Raw genomic sequence first — 26,627 nt, 5'->3', positions numbered from 1 at the left:
GCAGAGCCTGGGCGCACCGAGGGCCCGCGGAGCCCGCCTCGAGCCGCGGCCGTGCAAACGGGAAGCGAGCTCCGGGCCGCCCTGACCACGAGCGGGGCTCCGGAGCCGCCGCGGGGCCGCCCCGATCCGCACCGGCCGGCGCGCCCCTCCTCCCCTGGCCGGCGCTCTGGGCGCCAACGGCTTCGCGGCTGCAGCGCGCCCCTCGCCTTCTCGGACGTTGCTCTGGGGTTCCAGGGAGCCGCGGCACTAAGGACCCGAGCGGAGAATAAAGTCTAGACGACATTAAGGATGGCACGAAGAGCCGAGTCGTTGCGGAAGATGCGGCCAAGTGTAGGGTTTTGCTTCTTTGCACCCACCGTTTGGGGCGGCCCGTGGAGCCCACTGGGGGTCCCGGCCTGGGCCCGGGCGGGGGCGGGGCCGGGGCCGGGGGCGTGTCTCTTCGCGGCGACTTAGTATTTACCGCCCGCCCGAGGCCGGCGGCGCGCGGTGCCAGGGGTGACGGGGACCCGCTGGGCCACGTGCGCGGAAACAGGAAGTTGCAGGGATGCTCGGCGGGCCGGAGGACAGGTGAAGTGATGGGGGCCCGGCTCACCCGGAGGCTTTGCTTTGCGATCTTCCTCGCCGGGTGGTTGGCCGCCCACCGCAAGCAGGATTCTCCATGTATTCTTATGACCATACTATAATATTTAGGCTTCTAGGTTAATTGCTATTTCTTGTTACTGCAGACTGGAACCTCCTTGCCTTTTTAGGATTGAGAATTTGCTGAAAAAACGGTGTTCTGGGAATTAGTCATTTATTTGCTGGAGGATCATGATTACTTAAGGCCCAGGTATCAAATCGTAGGCGCCTCTCACTTTCTAGTTTGCAGATGTAGATTGACAAAAATAAAATCCGTCTTATTTAAGGTGGAACATTTAACATTCGAATAGCCATTGATGACACTGTGCTAATATATTTAAGATAATGGACAGGTAAGAGAAAAAACTATGGATCAGTGCATATTACACATTTTTTGATGCTGTTTTTGGGTGGAGGGAATTTAGATATTTAATGATGGCTTTGAAGTTAAAACTCAGTCAATGGATAAAGTATTTTGTTCGCAGTTATGGATTGCAGCTGCTATTTTTATGTGTTAGGCAGTACAGAGCAGTGTGGCATGCATATATTATATGTTAATATTTTGCGCTATAATTTAAGAGAGCTATTCTTGAACAATAACATGTCAGTCATTTTTCTTTAGCTGGTTTTTTTGTTTGTTTGTTTACTTTAAACACTGATCAGGTTCCTTCTCTGTGTGCCACAGGGCAGCACCTGCTGTACCCTCTAGGGACTGATGCATTATCCACTTTAAAAATTGGTTAACCGAACAGCAACAACGCACACATTTTGCTTTATTTCAAGTAAAGGTGCTCTGATGTGGGGGAACACAAGCCAACTTAGAGCCTTCCTACCAGTCTCATCTACCAGTTGTATCGTTTAAAAGGTGAGAAGGTGACTCAGTGATATTCCCCTAAACCCAGGCTCCCAAGACTTCTTTTTATATATAAAGGTAGTTTATTTAGATCCAAAAGGAAGTCCTTGCTATAGGACATCGTTAGCTTGTAGCGTCCAGTGTGTGTGTGTTGTGTGTCTGTGCCTCTTTCTTTTTTTTAGAAAATTGTGGGAAAACCTGCATAATATAAAATTTAACATTTTAACCATTTTAAGCTTATAGTTCAGTGACATTAAGTACATTCACATTATTCTTCAACTATCACTACTATCCATTTACCGAACTTTTTCTTTTTCCCCAGTTGCAATATCCATTACATAATGACTGCCCATCCCCCCAACCCTGGCCCTGGCAACCACCATTTTACTTTGTCTCTATGAATTTGACCACTGTAGGTCCCCCATATAAGTAGAATCATACAGTACTTTGTCTTTCTGTGTCTGACTTATTTCACTTAGCCTAATGTCCTCAAGGTTCATCTATGCTGTATCATGTATCAGGTTATGATTAAATTAAAAAATATTTAGTTGTAAAATATACAAAAAATTTACCATCTTGCTAATTATTAATGGACTATTTTCTAGAGCAGTTTTAGGTTCACAGCAAAACTGAGCAGAAAGTAGAGAGTTTCCATATGATCTCTGCCCCCACATAGCACGCTGTCCCCCATTATCAGCATCCCACACCAGAGTCACACATTGGCTACAATTGATGAACCTACACTAACACATCAGAATCACCCAGAGGCCATAGTTTACATTAGGTCGGCTCTTGGTGGTGTATATTCTATGGGTTTTAACAATGTATGACATATATCCACCATTATAGTATCATACAGAGGATTTTCACTGCCCTAAATATTTCCTGTGCTCTACCTGTTCATCTCTCTCTTCCTCCCCCTTACCCACCCCCAACCACTGATCTTTTACTGTATCCATAGTTTTGTCTTTTCCAGAATGTCATATAGAAGGAATCCTACAGTATGTAGCCTTTCAGATTGGCTTCTTTCACTTAATGATACCCATTTAAAGTTCCTCATGTCTTTTCAGGGCTTGATAGCTCCTTTCTTTTTAGCACTGAATAATGTTCCATTGTCCGCATGTACCACGATTTATTTATCCATTCACCTATTGAAGGACATCTTGGTTGCTTCCAGGTTTTGGCAATTATGAAGAAAGCTGCTATGTTTGTGTCAGCAAACAAAAACATTAAAACTTGTGTGGACATAAGTTTTAAACTCATTTGGGTAGAATACCAAGCAGCACAATTGCTGGATCATAGGGTAAGAGTATGTTTAGTTTTGTAAGAAACAGCCAGACTGTCTTCCAAGGTGGCTACACCATTTTGCGTTCCCACTAGGAATGAACGAGAGTTTTTGTTGTTCCGCATCCTCACCAGCATTTGGTGTTGCCAGTGTTCTGGATTTTGGTGATTCTGACAGGTGTCTGTCTTGTCTACCTTTGGTGTGTCTAAGAGGTGTATATTTTGTTCTTGTTTTAATTTGCATTTCTTTGATGACCTATATTCATGTACTTATTTGCCAATATACTTTTTTGGTGAGGTGTCTTTTAGGGTTCTTTGGCCCATTTTAAATTTATTTTTAATTATTAATTTTTCCCCAGCTATATTGAGCTACAATTGACAAGTAAAATTGTACATAATAAAAATGTACAATGTGATGATTTGATACACATGTACATTGTGGAATGGTTATCACAATCCACACAACAGTTAATTAACACATCTGTCAACTCACATAGTTCCTTTTGTTTGTGTGTGTGGTGAAATGCTTAAGATCTTTTGTCTTTTGTCCACTTTTTAGTTCGGTTGTTTGTGTTATTGAGTTTTAGGAGTTCTTTGTAGATGGGGTGATAACAGTCTTTTATTAGAGGTGTCTTTTGCAGATATTTTCTTCCAGTCTGAGGCTTGTCTTCTCATTCTTTTGGGTCTCTTTATACACCATTTTTAGGTGTATAGCTCAATCTGATTAAGTGTATTCACATCGTGGTCCAACCAATCTTTAGTGCTTTTCCATCTGGAAAAATTGGAACTATACCCATGAAACAACATCTCCCCATTTTCCCTTTTCCCAGCCCCTGGCAACCACCTTGCCATCTACTTTCTGTCTTTATGAATTTGACTACTTTAGGGACCTCATATAAATGGACTCATAGAGTATTTGTCTTTTTGTGACTGGCTCATTTATCTTAGTATATAATGTCCTCAGGATTTATCCATGTTGTAGCCTGTGTCAGAATTTCTTTCCTTCTTAAGGGCTGAGTGATATTCCACTATATCTAGATATACATATAGCACATTTTGCTTATCTATCCACAGACATTGGGGTCGATCCCACCTTTTGACTCTTGTGAATAACGCTGCTGTGAACATGGGTGTACACATATCTGGGTCCCTGTTTTCAGTTCTTTTTTAAAAAATTTTTTTATTCTTTTAAAGATTTTATTTATTTGTCAGAGAGAGAGAGAGAGCAAGAGCAGGGGGAGTGGCAGGCAGAGGGAGAGGGAGAAGAAGGCTCCCCGCTGAGCAAGGAGCCCCACGTGGGACTCGATCCCGGGACAATGGGATCATGACCTAAGCTGAGGGCAGCCGCTTAACGACTGAGCCACCCAGGCTCCCATGTTTTGTTTTTTATAATAACCATCTTGTCTCTCTCCCTCCCCCTTTGCTGTTTCTTTGAGTGACTTGCCTGAGCTCTCGTACTAGGAAAGAACACAACTAGGATATAGGCTTCCCCAGCTGCCCAGGTCATGCCAGCCTCGGGGTTTAGGAGAGAACCCAGGCGCTGCCAGGCATTTTCATGTACTTCCCTTTTAGAAGGAAAGCTGTTTTCTCCAAAAGGGCTCGGGGAAGGTTGTCATTACTTCCCTGTCACCAAAAGGCCATGCAAGGTTTTCCTTTGTAAGAGTTCCACGCAGGGGCTGTGAGAAAATGTGTTCTGTGCACCTGTTTGCCTGTCTTTAAATTCCTGCCTGTCCCTCTGACCAAGAGGAACAGGACATCGTCTTGAATCTGTTCCTCCTGTTCCTATGGCTGGAGACTGTGACGCATTTAAAGACCAAAGGAGTGATAATATATGTTTGTAATTCTAAAATGTTTGGGACAATAAGGTTAAATGTAGGCTATTCACTCCACATATGTTATGGAGCACTTACTGTTTGTGGGCACCATCCTGGGCACTGGCAGAGGGGGGATGTGAGGATGGACAAGGTAAGGTGCCTGACTTAGGGAGCTCACAGACTAGTGCAGTGAGAAATACATTTTATATCCTGACCAGGACACACAGATCCATGCACAGAAAAGTGGAGACAAGAGTTGTGTGAAATCAACTTTATGATGCCTTACCTTTACTATGTACGCTGCAGGCTAATGTTTTCGATTCTGTTTTATTCTATCTTATTTTTTAAAACTCTCGTCACCAGCCACCAAACCGATTTCATAAACCAGGGATGGGTTTCTTACAGCTTTTTGGAAAAATTACGGGGTGGTAAATGTGACTGATGTCATCATGTGTGATGTCAGGAATAAGGTGTGTGTAGGGGGTAGAAATCAAAATCGCACAGATTCTGCACTTTAGTTCTCACCAGGGCCTCCTGGGACCTTTAATATCAAACCTTGCTCTCTTATAGGCAAGTCAGGAAGGGTCCTGAGATGCGTCGTGTGTCTGCCTTTTGATCCCAACCAGACTGAACAGTGTTGGGAGGCCTATGTAGTTTTCCTGCTGGGATATCATTTGATGAGCTTAATAAAATTGACAGATTCACTTTGGGGGGGGGTGAGTTGAAAACAATCACATTTGAGTAATTTTGCTTTTTGAACCCAAGTCTGCTAATGCAGAGAAGTGTCTTAACATGGACAGAATTCTTCATCACTTAACCATGAGAAGGCAACACACAGAGAGAATAGTCTCTTTATTGAAAGCACTCACGGCCTAGTTGTACGTCTAGCGATATAAGGTGGATTATTACATTTCCCCCCCTGTATTTATGGAGGAGGCAGGAAGAGTTAGCCGCATTTGGGCCTGGGTAGAGCACTCCACAGTGCTCCAAAGAAGGACCGGCCCCCCTTTCATTTGATCTTGGAAAGAACACAGTTTCTCTTCGTTAGTCTGTGAGAGCCGAGATGTGGAAGACAGAGCAGCATTTGGTTATTCGGGCTGCGTGGCTGTGGGGATTTTAAGTCACTGAGCTACTCATTGTGGTTGAGATACAAGTTCAGGTTTACGTTTAGTGAGGAAAGGGTCTAGGGACTTTGGATGTCAAGTGTTAGCAAGTCCAGCTCGGTACACGAGAGAGAACGGCTCTCTGCGGTTGCTGCCTTCGTTCTCCCTACTCTGATTATGGCTATTTGCTTTGAGTTCCATTGCTTCTGAATTCACCAGAGTGGAAGGCTTGCTCTCTGATCCAGTCCTGACATACGTGCCTCACGGAAGGTTTTACTGTTTAAAAAAGGCACATTTGTGAACATAATTTCTGTCAATCCCATGACATCAGTGGAGACAGCACTGTGACCCCCATTATGAGGCTCAGAAAGGGTAAGTGGCTTGCCCAAGGTCACATAGCAGAGCTATACGTTGGACTTTTTTCCAGTTCAGCGTAGCTGTTTCCTGCCGGTTGGTATTCATAACCTAGGATGAGATACTGGAAGAGGAAAGAGTGGCTGGTTCCCTGTAGAGGTTTTCCTCTTTCCTGCCGAGAAAGGTAGGCTCCGTTGTGCCAGGTCTGCCCCTGTGCTGGAAATGTCCGTTGCTCCCAATTCCTCGTGCTCAGCATGTTCTTTTCATGGGTCAGCCGCGGCTGAAAATGAGGACGCCGTGCTGTCCCTGAGGTTGGCTTGAGCATAAGGAGAAGGGCACTTTATAGGCATCTGGAAGCAGCCATAAGGTAGGAGCTCATTACCTCATGTGTGCCTGGTGCTGGCCTTGCTGTGGCATTTCTAGGGGGACAGTGGGCCCCCTGCCCCATCCCCATTGGCCCTAAAAATTACCCTGGCTTCATTTCAGGAGGGAAAAGGGGTGTGTGTGTGTGTTTTGGCCATCACCTTGAAGACAACATTGGGGAGTACTAATTTGCAGAGTAGTACAATAAGTTTGGATAGAGAAAGCAGATTTCCAAGATTTGAGCAAAAGGAATTTCGTTTAAGGATTTGGTGTCAGAAGTTGTCACACAATGGTTTTCACCCCATGAGGAGTTCTGTTTCTTATACCACAGAGCTGAGTCACATGGTGTTAGGGTTTTCACAAGAAAATATGTAACGGTACCCGCTAGCTTGCTCTCCCTCTTTCCCTTCCCCTCATCCGTTCCTCTCTCCCCACTTCCTTCCTCCCCTCCCTCCTTCCTCCCACCTCCCTTCTTCCTTCCCTTCCTTTATTCTAAGTCCTCTGGCTGAAGGGCTCTCTGTAGGATATCTTTTATGTCTTTACGGAAAAAAGAACACAGATGCTTGAGGGAAGGGCAGGGACTCCCCCAACCTTTTGTTTGCCCTGTGGCCCTCCTTATCTGAGCTGTCAGCCTGGGGCCAGAGGCCGGCCAGGAGTCAGCGGGATCAAAGGTACATGGGAGCTGGGTTGGTTGGGGAGAGCTCCCCTGGCTTGTCTCTGTGTGTCCTGTACTGCTTCCGTGGCTCCAGGGAAGCTGAGGGGCTGCAGTTTTGCAGCCCCTCAGCCCCTGACCCCCGCTGTGTGCTACACTTGGACGGCAGCCTGGGCCCACCTTGCTCCAGGCCGCTCCTCTCCCCTGGTCGTGTTCCGGATCTTAGTTACAACTCCTGAAACCAGCTTCTTAGATGAAAGGAAGTGGGTGTAGAGGAGCAATTATGAAGTCGTCATTCTGGTTTTCATCTCGGAGAGCCTGGAGCCTCTAAAGAGCAAAGGTCTGCATGTTAGGAGAATTGTAGGGCTGGCCCCACGAGGCCGGGCTCCTTCCTCCCAGGCACACCCTCCGAAGTCTGAGGAAACGTGAAGGTTTTTGGGAAGTTTCAGCTGCCGTGGTTAGGATTTCAGAAGACTCTTGGGCCTTTTGAAAGAAAGTGAGATAGTAACACCACATGGTTGCTTCTGAGACATTGGATTGAATCAAACCAAAGGAAATGAGATGGTATTGAGAGATTCCTTCGAGGCTCTCTCATTCTCTCTTTTACGAGCATCACCCAAATAGAGGATCCATGTTCTTCGTCTCCCTGGTGAATGGTTACTAGGGGCATTTGTACCTCATTCTGGAGTTCAATTGCTGAGAGATGGATGACAGCAAGAGACGCCTTACTCTGTCCTCTGTCCTCGTTACTCTGTCCTCTTCGGCATCAGATGAAGCGCTAGCCTCACGGGAGGAATCATGCACAGGGGGACCGCGCTCCCTGAGGGGCCTGGGGCTGCCCTGGCTTACACCACTGCCCTGTCTTTATTATCCTTAATGCCACTTTTCCCTCTCAAAGATGTCCCCGGTTGGAAGAATAAGCATCCGGCGATTCTAGATATGTGGCGTGCGTGGTTCATCCTTTGAGAAACCGAGGTGGCGAGGAGGTTCTGAGGAGAGGACAGCGTGTGGCACGTGGTCACTGGTGGTCGGACCGCTTGATAAAGACAGATGGGTGTTCGGAGTAAAATTGCAGGAAGAGCGTTTGATCCCAGATTACATGCACCCCTGCCTTTGACCTCCCTATCTGCAAGGACACATTTACAATCTGGGGTTCGTGTCCTGTTCCCTCTTCAATCAAGGATTTACTGTAAATAACGCCATTCGAGAGCAGGCAGAGGAAGGGTGAACACTTGGGCCCAGAGCCATTCCTGCTCCTCCGATCCTGTCATTTCTTTTCTGAAAAGTCACAGATGTTGTCAGTGCTCCATTTGGAGGAGCGGGAAGGGCATCCATCATTTATCACTTTCAATTCTGAGGTTCTGTTTTAAACTTTTGATAATGGCTCAAAATACGTGTTTGCCCCCATTTATTTTTCTTTAGGTGAGATTTAAAAATTTTTCTGTAGCTTAATGGTTGATTGGTATGTAGAACGCCACTGTGCTGTAAGCTAGGGACTCTTATAGGGACTCAGGCTTATGTGCAGATGTGGACAGTTCTGGAAACTGAATTTTGCAGAGATTATTTTAGAGCCTCCAGGAGAGAGTGTTCTTGACCCCTTGCCTATCAGCCGTATGAGGTTTCCTGGATTCATCTTAGAAAAACATCCCCCCCAGGAAGGGATTTTCTATATTTATTGGCTCAATGAGGATCTGTGGTCAGTGGCCCTCTAAACCTTCCCCGAGAGACTTCTGGAGCTTCTCCCTTACCAGTTCTCTGCAGCTATCAGGTCACTGTCCTTTAAGATCCTCGTGTGGAGCCTAAGGTGAGGAACTTCAGTAGCATGTCACTTATTTTTTTTTTTTTTTAAGATTTTATTTATTTATTTTGAGCGAGAGAGAGAGTGCACACAAGCTAGGGGGAGGGGCAGAGGGAGAGGAAGAAGCAGACCCCCCCCCCCCCCCGGGGCTTGATCCTGGGACCCTGGGATCATGATCAGAGCCGAAGGCAGACGCTTAACGACTGAGCCACCCAGGCGCCCTGCATGTCACTTTTTTTTTTTTTTTAAGATTTTTATTTATTTATTTGACAGAGAGAGACACAGCGAGAGAGGGAACACCAGCAGGGGGAGTGGGAGAGGGAGATGCAGGCTTCCCGCGGAGCAGGGAGCCCGATGTGGGACTCAATCCCAGGTCTTGGGATCATGACCTGAGCCGAAGGCAGACGCTTAATGACTGAGCCCCCCATGTGCTCCGCATGTCACTTCTTAAAGCCTGTTTCAGATCATCCTTGTACCGACCTTTCTCTTCAGCTGTGTCAGAAGTGGATGCTTTTCTTTTTTTAAATAGGTACAAACTTCATTTATGATTCAGAAGAATCCATAAACATTTTAAAGTTTCCCATAGAGAAACCACTGTACATAGATGTCTTCTAACAGAAGGCCATCCAGAATTTTAAGGCTCATTTGCAGGTGAAAAGCCGTATTCTTGCAAACATATAATCCAGATGCTGTGTTGACAGATGGGTGGCTCTGTGAGACCCTGATCTCTGAGCCCAGAGTAGAATGTATTGCTCGCATCCCTGAAGCACATTGTCCATGAATATTCAATTCTTTTGTGGAAAAGGAATATGGAAAAGTGCTGAATTCACACCAGAGGCAACACAATACAGGGGGCTTCTGGCCTGTTGATTTGTAAGGTCGAGGGGTGGGAGTCAAGTTTTGGGGGTCAAGTTATACTTACTTAATATTTGTCGACTGTTCCATTATGTCTCCTACCTTTTTTTTTTTAAAGATTTTATTTATTTATTCGAGATTGAGAGAGAGCACGAGTTGGGGGGCAGAGGGTAAGGGAGAAGCAGATTCCCCTCTGAGCAGGGAGCCCAACGTGAGGCTCAATCCCAGGACCCCGGGATCATGACCTGAGCCGAAGGCCTAACTGACTGAGCCACCAAGGTGCCCCTTATGTCTCCTACCTTAACATCCTCTGGATGGATTCTTATTTAATGATTTCCAAAGTGGCAGTAAAACTTTATCGTGTTAGAGGGAGGATCATTCTTATAGCATGATCCAACATATTATCCTGTACAAGGACTGGACATTTCATTTATTTGGGAATATAGGTGGGATTCTGTAACTCATTAGTTATTATTATTATTTTTTAAGATTTTACTTATTTATTTGACAGAGACACAGCGAGAGAGGGAACACAAGCAGGGGGAGTGGGAGAGGGAGAAGCAGGCCTCCCGCGGAGCAGGGAGCCCGATGTAGGGCTCGATCCCAGGACCCTGGGATCATGACCTGAGCCGAAGGCAGACGCTTAACGACTGAGTCACCCAGGCACCCCTGTAACTCATTAGTTCTTTTTTTTTTTAAGATTTTATTTTTTTATTTGAGAGAGAGAGAATGAGAGAGAGAGAGCACATGAGGCGGGGAGGGTCTGAGCAGGGAGCCCGATGTGGGACTCGATCCCAGGACTCCAGGATCATGACCTGAGCCGAAGGCAGTTGCTTAACCAACTGAGCCACCCAGGCGCCCTCATTAGTTCTTAATAGAAGGAGTATTTATGGCATTATTAAGAAACATAATCTGATCCTTTCTCTTTCCCCTGTAGGTACATGGCTAAGCGCTGGACACCGGCTGCACCTTACCCAGGATTCCACAGTTCTCTCATGGTGAATTCTTGATGGATTTCACTCCTGGATGCTGGTGACTCTTGGGCAGGAGCCATGGCTCTGATCAGGCTGGGGTTTGAAAGGCAGCATCTTTGTCTGCTAAAGAGAAGGAGTTCCTTGCTGTTGAAAGTCACAGCTGTTGTCTTTGCCGTGCTTCTGTTTTGTGAATTTTTAATCTATTACTTAGTGATCTTTCGGTGTGATTGGCCTGAGGTGAAAACTCCAGCCCACGACAGTGGACAGAAGACTCTGAAAGCCATGTTTTTGGCTGATACCCACTTGCTTGGGGAAGTGCGAGGCCATTGGCTAGACAAATTACGAAGGTAGGAGCTACAATCAGGAATCTTTCTGAAATTCTACGGCCAAAAAGGGTGGATCCCTCTCCCTATAGGTCAGGATAGTCCTTAGTTATTTTCCTCTCAAAGAGAGACACATGGGGCATTTGACTCTTCCTTGAACATACTGTTTGCAGAGCATCTGTTATTTATAAGGACCCAGGATTTCAGGATTTGGGAGGCAGGTGTGGGTTTGAGTCTTGTGACTTTGGACCATTTCCTAGGGCCCCTCCAAGCCCGACTCTGCCTCCTTGTTTGTAACTGGCTAATACCAGAGACTTCACAGGCCTTGTGAGGAAAATGTCCATGGCAAGGTCTGGCACCTGCTTGTGGTCGGCCTGGGTTGGTGGTCCCCCCTGGCAGTTGCTGGTGTGTCATTTTGAGCCCACTTGGTGTTTGCCTGCTCTGGGCAGCCGGAGCAGAGCAGATGTGTGGCTGTCACCCTGGGGAGAGGATCAGGTCCTGTCTCTCCAACTTAGACTGGCCCAGCAGAGTCCACCTGCTTTCCCATCAGAAGGCTTTTTAGGGGCGCCTGGGTGGCTCAGTTGGTTGAGCGTCTGCCTTCGGCTCAGGTCATGATCCCAGGGTCCTGGGTTCAAGCCCCGCGTTGGGCTCCCTGCTTGGTGGGGAGCCTGCTTCTCCCTCTTCCTGCTGCTCCCCCTGCTTGTGCTCTCGCTCTCTGACAAATAAATAAATAAAATAAAAAAAAAAAGGCTTTTTAAAAAATTTAATTGTGGTAAAGTACACGTAACATAAAAGTTACCATCGTAACCAGTTTTAAGTGTGTATTTCAGTGGCATCAAGTACATTCACACGGTGGTGCAGCCGTCACCACCAGCCATCTCTAGAATGTTTTCTTCTTCCCAAACTGAAACTTGGTCCTCATTAAATACTGACTCCCTGTTCCCCCTTCTCCCAGCCCCTGCCCCCACCATGCTACTTTCTGTCTATCTGGATTTGACTCCTCTAGGTCCCCCATATAAGTGGAGTCGTACAGTATTTGCCTTTTTGTGTCTGGCTTATTTCACTGAGCAGAATATCCTCCAGGTCTGTCCGTGTTGGGGCATGCGTCAGAATTTCCTCCCTCTTTAAGGCGGAGTGCTATTGCACTGTATATGTAGACCACGTTTTGTTTCTCCGTGCATCTGTTGATGGATACGTCCACCTTTTGGCTGTCGTGAATGACGCCCACCAGAAGGTGACTGATGGGCTTTCAGCCACCAGGGCAGCAGAGTTCTCTTCTTGCCCCTGGTGACCCACCCCCGTACCGTGACCCCTTTTCCTCATGACTGCATTTGAGCCTCCCCAAACAGGTCTTTATCCTTGTGAGCAGGACTATCCCTGGAGGACTCTGGATATGGGTGAGCCTTATGCTGAGTGGGAGGGGGAGAGGTATAACGTCCCCAGGGGTGAGGGAAGAAGGCGAGACAAAAGAAGGAAGGATGGAGGGGCTGCCGTCCTTCTGTACTCAAGTTTTGAACCAAAGGAGGCATGAAATAGAGAAGGGCCTAGGTGAGCCTTCCTTTGACTTCATTTGGGCCTTACCAGTTGAGCTTTTTTCCCTGCCCTCTTGCTGCTGCAATTTCTAGATGCTTTCTTCTCCAGGGTGAGTAACATTCAGTCAAGAAAAACAGAACTGAATTTTGGGAGGTATCTTGAGTGGTGGTGTGCGCTGTGCAGCAGTTTATATGGGGCCTAGACCAGGGTCCCCGCTGACCTCAAATTATCTTTCCCTATTTCTGTGCCCTGGGATGTCACAGTCCCCATTGGTAGGGGAGGAACTCTGTGAGGCTTGGAAATTTTGCTTAAGGAGGTTGCCTTAAAAAGGAGGGAAGAATTGGGATCCTTAGGAAAATGACACAGGTCAGAGTTGGCCAGGGAGAGGGGAGGGTGTTTCGAGAAAGCACTGACCTGTGAATGCCTACGGTGTGTGGGTGCTGTGCTGGGCGCATTACAAATGCTATCTCATTCAATCCCGTAACTGCCCTGTGAGAGTCGGTTTTATTATTCCCATTTACCAATGAAGAATAGGAATCAGAGAGAGTAGGTGACATTCTCAAGGCCGGACAAGGGCTTATGGGTGGAGCTGGGGTGTTAAGTCGTTGCCTGTCAGGTTCTGGATCCCAGGCGGGATTCTTTTTTTGATTATTTACTTATTTGAGAGAGAGTGAGTGAGAGTGAGCACGAGCTGGGGGGAGGTGGGGCAGAGGGAGGAGACTCCCTGCTGAGCAGGGAGACCATTGCGGGACTTGATCCCAGGACCCCGGGATCATGACCTGAGCTGGAGGCAGACGCTTAACTGACTGAGTCCTCCAAGTGCCGCCTAGGCTCTTTTCATTCACTTGTCTTATCCACAGGATGAGTCCTTGGATGTCTGAAATCTACAGGATTTACAGTTTTGATATTGGCTAGTCTGATTCTCCCATTATCTCCCCCCAATTCTGAAGGCAGGCAGGAAGTTGAGGTCCTTCAAGGAGAAGTGAAACTTAAGGCAGATGCTATCATCTTGCTGTGGTGCAAAATCAGTCTACGCAGGGCATCTTTGGAAGCTGCGTTGAGCTTTCCCTGACCTTTGGGGCTTGTCGTGACTGAGGGATGGCTTCTGGGGTGCAGTGTGGGGTCTGATCTGTGGGTGCCACATAGGGGAAGTCAGCCTTTAAGATGTGTGGGCAGGGCAGCCCGACTCTCCCTCGGGCTCCTTGTTCCCCACATTTAATCAGATACGGACTCGGACCCTTGCAGGCCTGGATGGGAATGCAGGGGTGGGGCCGTGGAAGGAGAATGGGACTATTCGGTTCACTTTTTAAATGGCCCATAAGACAGATCTAGGCTCTACTTAAGAACGAGACTGATGCTGTGCTTTTTCCTGTTGACCTCAAGGGAGTGGCAAATGGAGAGAGCCTTTCAGACGTCTCTGTGGTTGTTGCAGCCAGAAGTCGTCTTCATTCTAGGGGACATCTTTGATGAAGGGAAGTGGAGCTCCTCCCAGGTAGGACCCTGTGATCCGGGCACCCTAATCCTACTTTGAGGGTCCAGGACAGGCAGCCCAGAAAAATCCATGAAGCAGTATCTGTGAGGCTTAGAAGTTTTGCTTAGCACCAACACTAAACATGTATAGTCCATCTTGAAGCTTATTAGGATCTGTATCTCATGCCAGTCTTGGGTTAGGCAAGCTAATCTTAGACAGTTGACCCTTGGGCATTGCCGGGGTATGGATGCTGACCTTGTGCAGTCAAAAATCTGTGTATAACTTTTTTTTTTTTTAAAGATTTTATTTTATTTATTTGACAGAGAGATAGAGAGCACAAGTAAGCAGAGAGGCAGGCAGAGAGGGAGAAGCAGGCTCTCCGCTGAGCAGGGAGCCTGATGCGGGGCTTGATCCCAGGACCCCAGGATCATGACCCGAGCTGAAGGCAGCCGCTTAACCGACTGAGCCACCCAGGCGCCCCTGTGTATAACTTTTGATTCTCCCAAAACTTAACTACTAATAGCCCACTACGGACTGGAAACCTTGCTGGTAACACAGTCAGTTAACACATGCTTTGTATGTTACGTGTATTCTATTCTGTATTCTTAGAATAAAGTGAGCTAGAGAAAAGAAAATGTTGCTAAGAAAATAATAAGGAAGAGAAAATACCTTCACGGTACTGTACTGTCTTTATAAAAAAAAGCCCATGTATAAGCTGACACACTCCCAGTTCAAACTCATGTTGTTTGACTGTCCACTGTGTTTGTTTACGTAGGAAATAGATTAGTCAGAGCTCACTTTGTTGGAATGCACATTCCTGTGAGCCTCTTGGGAAAGGGAAAAAGAGCCAAGGTGCATGCAATTTCACTTGTCACCAGAATTACAGAATACATATTGAAATGTAATTTGACTTTACATTTGATCATTTAACCATGAAATTATGAGAATTGTGCTATAAAAGTTACTTGCTACCCTCCTTTTAAATTTTTAAAATTTTTTAAATTTATCAGAGAGTTGGGGGAGGAGTGGGGGGGGGAAGAAACTCAAGCAGACTCTGTGCTGAGAGCGGAGCCCAACGTGGGGCTTGATCTCACAACCCTGAGATCATGACCTCAGCTGAAATCAAGATTTGGATGCTTAACTGCGACTGTGCCACCCGGGCGCCCCTCCTCTTAGCAGAAGGAGCCATGGGGGCCTAGTGTGAGCTTCCTGCACCTTCAGGGGCCTCCATCTGGGTGTTGAGATGACCTAAGCCTTTCCATAACCAAAGAGAAAGGCTGTTTTCACCTTAGCTATCAAAATATTTTACTTAACTATATTCCTGGAATTAACAGAAAAAAGAAAAAAACTTTTGCTGCTTAGTTAAAAATGTTTGGTCATGAATGGTTTTAGGGATTTTGGGGGGGGTGGGATATTTAAAAAAATTTTTTTATTTAAATTCAATTTAATTAACATAGTGTAGTATTAGTTTCAGAGGTAGAGTTCAGTGATTCATCAGTTGTATATAACACCCAGTGCTTGTTACATCACGTGCCCTCCTTAATGCCCATCATCCAGTTACCCCATCTCCCACCCACCTCCCCTCCAGCAGCCCTCAGTTTGTTTCCTAGAGTTAAGAGTTTATGGTTTGTTTCCTTCTCTGTTTTCATCTTATTTTTCCTTACCTTCTGTTATGATCCTCTGTTTTATTTCTTAAATTCCACATATGAGTGAAATCATGTGGTATTTGTCTTTTCTGACTGACTTATTTCACTTAGCATAATACCCTCTAGTTCATCCACATTGTTGCAAATGGCAAGATTTCATTCTTTTTGATGGCTGAGTAGTATTCCAGTGTGTGTGTGTGTGTGTGTGTGTGTGTGTGTGTGTGTGTGTGTGTGTACATGTTTTTATATATACACCACATCTTTATCCATTCACCTGTCATTGGACATCGGGGTCTTCCCATAGTTTGGCTATTGTGGACATTGCTGCTATAACCATTGGGGTGCATGTGCCCCTTTGGATCATTATATTTGTATTCTTTGGATAAATATGTAGTAGTACAATTGCTGGGTTGTGGGGTACCTCTACTTTTTTTAAAATTTTTTTATTGTTATGTTAATCACCATACATTACATCATTAGTTTTTGATGTAGTGTTCCATGATTCATTGTTTGTGCATAACACCCAGTGCTCCACACAGAACGTGCCCTCTTTAATACCCATCACCAGGCTAACCCATCCCCCCACCCCCTTCCCTCTAGAACCCTCAGTTTGTTTTTCAGAGTCCATCGTCTCTCATGGTTCGACTCCCCCTCCAATTTCCCCCCTTCATTCTTCCCTCCCTGCTACCTTCTTTTTTTTTTCTCTTAACATATATTGCATTATTTGTTTCAGAGGTACCTCTACTTTTTTTTTTTTAAAGATTTTATTTATTTGACAGAGACAGACACAGCGAGAGAGGGAACACAAGCAGGGGGAGTGGGAGAGGGAGAAGCAGGCTTCCTGCAGAGCAGGGAGCCCGATGCGGGGCTTGATCCCAGGACCCTGGGATCATGACCCGAGCCAAAGGCAGACGCTTAAGGACTGAGCCACCCAGGCGCCCCGGTACCTCTACTTTTAACTGAACCTCCATACTGTTTTCCAGAGTGGCTATGCTGGGGTGGGATATTTTTAAAAAAGCCATTGGCATTTCCCAAGATAATCCAAAAGCTTTACACAGAAAGTCTTGGTCCAGATCCACGGTTTGGGGCACCTGGGTGGCTCAGTGAAGTGTCTGCTTTCAGCTCAGGTCATGATCCTGGGGTCCTGGGATTGAGCCCCACATTGGGCTCTGTGCTCAGTGGGGAGCCTGCTTCTCCCTCTCCCTCTGCCGGCCTACTTGTGCTCTCTGCCAAATAAATAAATAAAATCTTAAAAAAAGCGCAACCCACTGTTTATACGGTCTCATGATTGAATATGAGATAATGGAAATACTATATATAACAAGCAACTAGTTATAAAATGAGGTTGGATGTATATGTTGCTTTTGCGAATTAAGGACAGCATTTTATTTTATTTTTTTAAAGCTTTTATTTATTTGGGAGAGAGAGAGAGAAATCATAAGCGGGAGAGGAGGGGCAGAGGGAGAAGGAGAAGTAGATTCCCCACTGAGCAGGGAGCCTGACATGGGGCTTGATCCCAGGACCTTGAGATCCCGAAGGTAGATGCTTAACTGACTGAGCCACCCAGGCACCCCTATTTTTGTTTTTCTAATTTTATTTGTTAAAGTGAAGTCTTTGTAAATATATTGAAGGACTCTCTCTCTAGCATATTTCTCTAGATTGGGCCTTACTTAAACTTTTAGGATAGGGGCGCCTGGGTGGCTCAGTTGCTAAGTGTCTGCCTTCGGCTCAGGTCATGATCCCAGGGTCCTGGGATCGAGCCCTGCATCAGGCTCTCTGCTCTGCAGGAAGCCTGCTTCTCCCTCTCCCACTCCCCCTGCTTGTGTTCCCTCTCTCACTGTGTCTCTCTCTGTCAAATAAATAAAATCTTAAAAAAAAAAAACTTTTAGGATAAAGTTGATTACTCTCCAACTAAGTATTGTCTTCCCTGTGTTTGTCCAATTTATGTTTTTAGGCTTAATAAGAAGCAGAATGATACAAACATAATTCTCAAGCTTTAATAGTTAAAGTAAATGTCAGAATGATGTTGAAATTTTGGTTGGATTTTGTCTTTTTTTTCTCCCATATCCTATCCGTTCTCATTCCCACAGTGGTAGCCACAGGGAAATGCTAAGATGAGGGATGTGCTCATCCTTGTCTTGGTTGAGACACATGAATTTACTTGACATTTCCTGAGAGCCTATTCTTATAATGTGTCCAAATCTGGAGTGATTATCAACCTGGGGTCCATGCATGGGCTTCAGGGGATCTTTTTTAGGGGATCTTAAAATAATGGGTATATTAATTGCCATCTAATGTTTTAATACGGGGAATACCATTTAAAAGCTGACATCAAATTAAATAAATTAAAATATTAAGTCTTAGAAAAAAACAGTATGACATAGAATTAGAAATTCTAGGTTCTACATTAACCTGATTTGGATGGGGGGATTTAATTTCTCATCATCAGAATAGGGAGCGTATTGGTTTTTTTTTTTAGCCACAGGGGAGAGAGGGTTCTCTGGGTCTCAGCAGTGACCCGTTTCTCTCATAGGCCTGGGCAGATGATGTGGCACGGTTTCAGAAAATATTCAGACACCCACGTCACGTGCAGCTGAAGGTGGTTGCTGGCAACCATGACATTGGCTTCCACTATCAGTAAGTAGTTCAGCGAAGCATTGCACCCTGAGAGCTTCATTAACTGTAACTTTAAACCTGCCACCATTCAGGTGAGAGCCTTATTTGTGCTGTGGGGGGGACATTTGGTGTCCTTGAAAGATGTAAGCTCTGGAGCATAAACTCCACAAGGGTGAAGATTTTTGTCTTGGCACATTGTACACCCTTAACGAATCTCTGTTGAATAAATGATTTTTACGTGCCCTTGGGTGATTCTAACTTGAAACTTACATTAATGACCAATTATTTCCTTTGGGACTCAGAAAACAAGACCATTTAGACTTCTGTAAATAATATTTACGTAGTGCTTATGATGTGTCAGCCTGTTTTAAGCACTTTATTTTTTTTTCCTCCAAATTTTTATTTAAATTCTAGTTAACATATGGTATAATATTAGTTTCTAGAGTAGAATTCAGTGATTCGTCACTTACATACAGCACCCAGTGCTCATCTTAACAAGTGCCCTCCTTAATGCCCATCCCCCATCTAGCCCATCCCCAACCTACCTCCCTCCAGCAACCCTCAGTTTGTTCTCTATTTAAGAATCTCTTATGGTTTGCTTCTCTCTCTTTTTCCCCCTTCCCCTATGTTCATTTGTTTTGTTTCCTAAATTCCACGTATGAGTAAAATCATATGATATTTGTCTTTCTCTGCCTGACTTATTTTGCTCAGCCTAATACACTCTAGCTCCATCCACATCATTGCAAATGGCAAGATTTCACATTTTTTTGATGGCTGGGTAGTATTCCATGTATATAGGCTGCCTCTTCTTTATCCCTTCCTCAGTCGATGGGCTCTTTCCTTAGTTGGGCTCTTGTGGATAATGCTGCTATAAACATCGGGGCTAAGCACTTTACTTCCATATATCCACTCATTTCATCTTTCCGATGGTCCTAGTATTTTACCCATTGTGCTGGTGAGGAAACTGCGGCTCTGGGGACTAAGTCACTTGCCCTAGGCCTTGCAGTCACTCAGTGGTGGAGCTGAGATTTGCCCCTGACAGCCTGGGGCGGCTGGAGCTCTCCCCTCCCAAAGCTAGCCCGGCGCTCAGATCCCGAGTTACTTCCCGTGTTTCTGCTAACTCTTAAAAGGTCCTAAAATGGCTTGCTCTGAAAAATGTCTCTTTTTACAATTGAATATAGGATGAGCACATATAAAATAAAACGATTTGAGAAAGTTTTCAACCCTGAAAGGCTGTTTTCTTGGAAAGGAATGAAGTGAGTATTATTTGTGAATTCTTATGAAGCCCCTTCTGTCCTTTGAACTTCATTTTTTAAGGGAGCTGTCATCCTGGGTCGGAGCCGGGCTCTGTGTGATCTGCTGTACAGTTTCTGATGAAGGCCCCGCAGGCCTCATCCCTCCCTGATGGTCACTGTCAGGGTTAGCAGCCTGGTGTTCCTTAACAAGCTGCAAGTGGACCGGCCAGTGTATGACTCTGCCCGGCCACCGAGGGCATTTTCTTCCTGCCTGCAATGTCTCTGGGTGGTAGAAAATTAATCAGCCCAATCTGTAAAGGAGCATATTTTTATTTGTTCAAAATGTACTTCTTTCCCTTTATAAAGGGTGCTCTTGTGGGTTTGCTCACCCAGGATTTGGGGGCACGTGTGTTCACTGTGCTTCAGCTGTGTACACCCCCACTCCTGTCAGCCTTGATTTGTAGACCAAAGCCTCCCAACCCTTTCGCCTGACCATGAGCACCAGCTCCCCTTCTGTGTGGCCATTTTCGTGCTGTCTCCGGACCCTCTCAGGTCTGGGTGTGTGTTCACAGTGCAGTGTACAAGATTGTACACATTGTTCTGGCTGCAGACCTAGTGGAGAAAGAAAAGGTGGGAGAGAAAGCCTCTTCCTCTTTAGATGGTGGCCCCCATGGGTGTCCAGTGCTCGTGGCTTTGGCCGTGGCAGCTCACTGGGTCTGTCACAAGAGATGATCTGTGACACTCCCAGAGACCAGGTCAGGGGTTCTCCACCAATGCTCACTCCTCCCCCTCCCTTTGCCCTTAGGACCAAGTCTCTAGTAGCTTCCTTTCCTGAGTCCTATAAAGACGTGACAAGAGTTTTAGTTCTTTTTCCCTTAGCATAGAGTTTAAGAAACTTTAAAACACACTGATCATATTTCAGATCATTTGGTTCGTCAGCTCCTAATCGCTAAGGTTCTTTAAATTTCCCGCAGTGTTTACTGACACGTACCTTCTTCATGCCCAGTTGGTAAGTGTGTAGGAAATAAAAGCATACTTAATGGGAGTCTATAAAAGTCTCATGAAGGTAGAGTGGTTTGTAGAGGGCAACCATCACTGACTTTATCCGCACCCTGGTCTGGGATCATCTGTAGCAGTTAGCTCTGGCCACCCCCTCCCCGCCCCCCAGCCTTGTCTCCTGCGCGTGTAGATGTCCGCAAATGCGGCGTGTGGTTCGCTGAGTGTCATGGTAACAGTGTTGAGCGGTTACCGAGAACTTCCTCGTGGCAGGCAGGGTTGTACTGCCTTCGGTCCTCATGAGTCCGTGGCATGGGTGTGCTGCTGTATCCCCGTCTTTACAGACGAGGCACATGGTGACATGTTGGGCACAGTGGTGGTCCGACCTCAGAGCTTCTGTAATCTGGGATTTCTCACACATTCAAGGTTGAAACTCCTTTGACCGTGTCTCAGACTCCACTCCCAGTATAACGCCCTCGTGCTTTCTTAATATCAACTCGTGCCTAAAACACGGTAGTCGAGTTGAGGCTTCAGGCTGTTCTGGGGCATGTTCTTCACGCTGTGGGTGCTCAGCTTTAGGGTCACGGGAGCAGTGTGGCCGGAGCCCGGCGCCGGGAAGGCCGCAGCACTGACTCTGCGCTTGCTCCCTCCGCCTCAGTTTTGTGCTGGTCAACAGCGTCGCCCAGGAAGGGGATGGCTGCCACATTTGCTCTGAAGCGGAAGCCGAACTCATCGAAATTTCTCACAAACTGAATTGCTCCCGCGAGGTAGGAGAGCACCTGAAGGCACAGGTGCTTCTGTTCTGGCATCTTCTGCGGGGGCGGTCGCTGCACTTCGTGTTTGGTGCATCCCTCAGCTCCCTCCTCCTTTCCTACCGCTCAGGGAGGGCCGGCTCTGGCGGTTTAACTGATTTCTCACCGCAGGAACGTGGCCCCGGCCCGTGCCGGGGGGCACCGCTGCTGCCCGCGTCGGCCCCGGTGCTCCTGCAGGTGAGTGGGGACCGCGCCGCCCCAGCTCCGGGGGTCCGGCCCCACGGCCAGCGCCTGCTGGTCACACGTGACCCTCTCCAAATCCCGGCAGCATTTCCCGCTTTTCCGGAGGAGCGATGCGAATTGTTCTGGGGAGGACGCTGCGCCTCTGGAAGAGCGGGCCATCCCGTTTAAGGAGAGATACGACGTGCTTTCCCGGGAGGCCTCACAGCAGGTGTGCGGGGAAGCGGGATGCCCACCCACCGACAGACAGAGGGTCGCATGGCCGCCCCGGGGCCGAGGGCGGGGGTGTGGCATGGTCTCAGATTTTCATGTCATCCTTTTGTTCCTCCGGCCACCACCCCCCTTTTTTTTCTTCAAGAATTTAGTTATTTGAGAGAGAGAAAGCAAGAGACAGAGCATGAGCAGGGGGAGCGGGAGAGGGAGAAGCAGCCTCCCCGCTCAGCGGGGAGCCCGACCATGTGGGGCTCCATCCCAGGACCCTGGGATCATGACCTGAGCCGAAAGCAGACGCTTAACGACTGAGCCACCCAGGCGCCCCATGTTTCCTAATATCAAGTTAATAATATCCTCAGCTATTCCTTTTTTTTTTTTATAAATATTTTATTTATTTATTTGACAGAGAGAGCCAGAGAGCACAAGTGGAGACAATGGCAGAGGGAGAGGGAGAAGCAGGCTCCCCACTTGAGCAGGGAGCCCGATGTGGGGCTCGATCCCAGGAGCCTGGGATCATGACCTGAGCCGAAGGCAAACGCTTAACCATCTGAGCCACCCAGGCGCCCCCATCCTCAGCTATTCTTTATTCAGAGTTTTTTTCATCAACTGAAATGTATTTGAAAATGTGAATGGAACTTAGTTAATTTGGGGGGACTTAAGATGTGCTTACTTATATATGTTTATAAATGTATTTATATTATATAAACATTTGTATAATGTATGGTATACTATACAATAAAATATAAATATATTTATAAAATAAATTTATAGAAATATTTGTAAAAATATAAAATCTGAGATGAGCAGGATAGATTCTCCCTACAAGCCTGAGCTTACTTTTGATCGGGTCTAAACCAACCAAAGGATTTTAAGGAAAAAATAAAGCCCCCTAACAAGTAGGGATTTTAGATTTAGCTTCATGAGATAAGTGGGTGGCCTGGCACTGGGCCCCAAGGGGGCTGTGTCCAGGCCCTGACCGCCTGTTGCTGTCCCCCTGGGTGTGGCAGTTGCTCTGGTGGCTGCGACCTCGCCTCATCCTGAGCGGCCACACGCACAGTGCGTGTGAGGTGCTCCATGGCGCCGGAGTCCCCGAGATCAGCGTGCCGTCTTTCAGTTGGAGGAACAGAAACAACCCCAGCTTCATCATGGTAATATGAACATTTATTTTCATCCGAACGCTCTCATAGAAGTATTGAAATCTATACAGTAATCAACTATTTAATTGCTGCAATCCGTAAAAACATACAAACGCTGTAAATACAGACTTGCCCTGCCCCCCACACGCACTTGGTTTGATCCACTGACCCGTCTGCACGCCTCTCTGGGGACACATGAGCACGGCACTGCCCTGGGCAGGGGGTATCCTGAAGGTTGTGTCATCTCCATGGACTGCACCGTCCTCAGATAGGAGGCTCTGCATGTCTAATTTTCTAAGGAAACGGGATCCTGTCTTTACCGGCTGTATGCCATCATCTTGTCTTATGGCAGGAGAATGCTACAGCTCTTGCAAGTTGACTTGACATGTTTCAGTTAGTGGCCCCCCGATGTTGATTTTACCCAGCTCCTAATGCTTTTATGTCAGGTACTTTTACTTCATGAAAAGAGGGGGGAAACCCTCATGTTTTCAAATTCAAAGTAAATGCGACCATTCCTCAGTGTCATTCCACATCACAAAAACGTCTACCAAAAAAGGCCACTGAGGTGCCCCCGGCACGTGCATTTCTGGGCAACAGGTTGCATGAAATGGCCTTGTTGTCCTTGTTTCTCAGTGACCACTGATGTGACTCTCCAGCCTCTTGCATCTCTGTTGTGTGTGCCCACTGCACTGGGGACCTGCTGTGCCAGGGGCTAGTTTCAATGGAGAGCTCGGCTCCACTCAGCACGCCAGGAGCCTTCCCTTCGTGTCTCTAACCAGTGCTTGTGGTTGGTGGGGGGTGGCCTGTGGAGGCCAAAGGCTGTGCCCCTTCGCCTCAGGAGGAGAGCCACTTCCTGGCCTCACCTGGCTCAACCAAGATGGCTGTCTTTCCCCTATTGTGTCTAAGTCTGTCGCGTGGCGCCGTGGGAGGGCTCTCACTGTGGCAGTAACAGTTCTCATTGCCTTTCCAGGGCAGTATGACGCCCACAGACTACGCCCTCGCCAAGTGCTACCTCCCCTACGAGAACACCGTTCTGGCCACATACTGTGTAGCAGCTGGGCTCCTGGTGGTCCTCATATTAGTTCACTCTGGGCTTCTACCCTCACCTCTTCTTTTTGGCTGGAACCTGCTCAGAAAATTTAAGACAACGTAAAGAGCAGGAGACTTTTGTATTTCCTAATACGTAACAAAGCCCAAGAAACTGGACCTTGGGCAGGGCTCACGTGAGATGAGATCAAAGGAGGCTGTCTTTACACACATCACAGAAATTGTAAATCACTGATGCGAATTCCTGCAGAATAAATAGTTGATGGTACTGTTCTCATGCTATAAAAATGGAACGCGTACTCTACAACAAGTCTGTTTTCTCATTTTATCAAATATATGTATAATCAAAGATCGTGTCTGTACAATATGTAAAAGCTATTGAAGTCACACTTGCATGCACTAGACTGTCCTGCGTCCCCCAAGATGGCAACGGCCCGGGAACACACTCGGGATTGTGTTTGCACAAACACTGGGTTTGCTTCTTTCCCCCTACAAAGTCCTCAAACTCTTATATATTAGAAAGCTGTACACTTAAAATAAAAGTACAGATGCCACAAGCAGGAATATATTGTTTTCGCAGACTTTTGTACTTCTGTGCTAATAATGGAATCAGATTTTTTGAGAAGTGTAGTTTTCTCTCCAGCAGACCAGGCTGTTAAATGTGAATATAATGCCTGTCCACGATCCAAAGAAACTTGAAAAAAGGACTGGGAAGTGGCTTTTGGTACTTAAAAATAAATATGTTTTGATAATTTTAAGCCAGATAAAATGTGTTCTTTCTGTGTGTCTTCTACGAGTCTGGCTCTGTCTCTGAATAGGAAGTTCAGTTGCGAGGGAACTGCTGAGTGACAATGTATGTAACAGCACACGACTTCGCTTTCTGTGTACATGTGGGGGTGCAGCTCTGCAGTTCTTCATGTTGTACATTGAAAGCTCAACGGAAAGAAAATAATTTCCATTTTACGTGTCTCATTTCAAATCAGAGTTTTATACAACAGGGATGAGAGGCCCAGAATTTAGTGATGCTGACATAAATTATGTGTTTCTTACACTGGTTGCCTGGAAAATTGTCATCCTCTCTTTTCTGGACAAGTAGTATTTAAATCTGGATGCATTTATAAAGGATTATAAAATGCCTTCTAGAGTAAACTTGAAAATATTAAAGACTAAAAGGAAATGAATGACGTCAGCTAAGCTATCACTTCTGGATTTGTATTGTTGAAATATAACTTTGGACGTGTTTGCAGATTACCTTGGACCTAAGAAAACTACACTCCAAGCCGTGGCTGTGGATAGAATATGAAGCATCACTGCTAAGCGATTCTCTCTAGATTTTGTACCGTACTATAACTTTTGAGGCTGCGTTTGCAGATCTTCCACTTGTGAGAAACAGGCATGGATTTTGACTTTGCATTTCAAATAAGGGTTTTGTAATATTTCTTCTTCAAGAGGCAAATGGAGATGCCATCTTTTGATTCTCTCAGGCTGGACACAAACACTTGACACCCCTCTGTCTCCTTCTTGCTACTTGTTTACAATAGAAACTGTGGTCAAGTGAGTGGTTCAAAAGCTCTGGCTAAGGGAATGCTTGGCCTATTTCTACTCAGAGAGCTTGTAGAAGTCTTTAAATTGCAAAATAATCAAAAGACATATTGTCTGGAGGAAAAAATCCTTGGTTTCTGAAAGAAGCTTGTGAGGTGGGTACAAAATGGTAAAATGTGAATGATTCATGTGTATAATTTATATATGTGTGTGTGTATATATATATATTTAATCAAGGATATTTTTTAAAAGTACTAACCTGATAAAATATCCTAAATTCTACAGATACCATTCTCTTTTTTAGAGCAAGCAGCAGGTAATGTTGACATTTAGCTGTTAAGCACGATAAAAACACATTTCTTGTACAGACAGAGCCATAATCAAGGCACAAAGATCTACAAGGATTTTTTAAGTAGTTATATAAAATAATGTTACATTTGGTGGTCTGTACAGTTATAATAAACCAGCCATAAAACAACAACAACAAGAAGATATGGAAGGAGACTCTTGTCCAAGCATAGTCCAAGTCTGGAGAGTCATTTTGAGACAGGACACACTGCAGCGGTGCGTGTGGTAGGTTTTCTGCCTAAATGTAAAAGGCTCAAAGTAGGTCTAATTTAATGCCTGAGGTCGGCAGCGACTCAAATGGGACTGAAAAAGGGTTTCTCTCCACTCTGTGACTTGAGGTCTGGCCTAGCTCTTGGGCCAACGCAGCTCCGAAGGGGCGACCACTTGTCCGCCTGACTGCCTCGTACCCCTGCCTCTACAATCGTGCCTGATAATTCGGGAAAAAAGTGCCATTCCTCCCCCATTTATCAAGCTCCTGCTGAATCAATAAAGCACTGAGTGGATGACTAAGAGGGACCCTCACCCGGACAGATGTCGCTGCAGCACCACCCGCGTGAGAGTGGTCTGCAGTGACACAAAGGGGTGCGGGTGGGGGCGCTGGGGGAGGTTGTGTGCCCTCAGTGAAGACAAAAGCTACAAACCAAACCCGAGGGGAACAGAGGTAGCCAGAGGCTTGGTGGTCACACGGGAGCCAACACAGAACAGGACAGGTGGCAGCCGGATGAGACTGAGAACACCCTACTTTCGACCATGGCTTGGGGCTGACAGTGCTGGAGTAAATGCCCCACCTGGCAGGGTGGCCAAGGGAGGAGAGGCAGGTGGAGAGAAGGTGCGAGAAGGCGCGCCCCCCGGCCCCCGCTC

The 26,627-nt window shown here is 46.4% G+C and overlaps 1 protein-coding gene across 8 annotated transcripts; it reads left to right on the top strand.

The window, feature by feature from the left end:
• MPPE1 (metallophosphoesterase 1) lies at window positions 1-24,634 on the top strand. Of its 8 annotated transcripts, none has more exons than XM_088019757.1 (12): window positions 2-330; window positions 726-829; window positions 1,402-1,483; window positions 10,632-11,015; window positions 13,908-14,016; window positions 18,175-18,278; window positions 19,439-19,513; window positions 21,147-21,255; window positions 21,412-21,477; window positions 21,569-21,691; window positions 22,701-22,841; window positions 23,800-24,634. In XM_088019757.1, the coding sequence occupies exons 4-12, from the start codon at window positions 10,747-10,749 to the stop codon at window positions 23,980-23,982; spliced, it is 1,179 nt and encodes a 392-aa protein (XP_087875883.1). In that variant the 5' UTR covers window positions 2-330; window positions 726-829; window positions 1,402-1,483; window positions 10,632-10,746; the 3' UTR covers window positions 23,983-24,634. The 8 variants fall into 8 exon arrangements, with proteins under 8 accessions (XP_027945142.1, XP_087875883.1, XP_087875879.1 ...); XM_088019753.1 differs by having other exon boundaries at window positions 1,304-1,483; XM_028089340.2 differs by having other exon boundaries at window positions 726-971; window positions 1,304-1,483.
• Window positions 24,635-26,627: the final 1,993 nt, after the last annotated feature.

This window comes from Eumetopias jubatus, unplaced genomic scaffold, assembly GCF_037043125.1.
Source record: "Eumetopias jubatus isolate StellerSeaLion01/CBP00866 unplaced genomic scaffold, mEumJub1_p1.0 scaffold_16, whole genome shotgun sequence".
NCBI classification, from domain to species: domain Eukaryota; kingdom Metazoa; phylum Chordata; class Mammalia; order Carnivora; family Otariidae; genus Eumetopias; species Eumetopias jubatus.
Note: the sequence above shows the minus strand (reverse complement) of the source record. Positions and strands in the feature narration are given on the sequence as shown.

What these genes read in the sequence shown, in the direction of transcription:
- MPPE1 (XM_088019755.1), top strand. Translation starts at nt 10,747, where the DNA reads ATGGCTCTGATCAGGCTGGGGTTTGAAAGGCAGCATCTTTGTCTGCTA. An exon ending in TGGCTAGACAAATTACGAAG is followed by an intron (nt 11,016 to 13,907) that starts GTAGGAGCTACA and finishes GTTGACCTCAAG; the next exon opens with GGAGTGGCAAATGGAGAGAG. An exon ending in TTTTCTTGGAAAGGAATGAA is followed by an intron (nt 19,514 to 21,146) that starts GTGAGTATTATT and finishes CCTCCGCCTCAG; the next exon opens with TTTTGTGCTGGTCAACAGCG.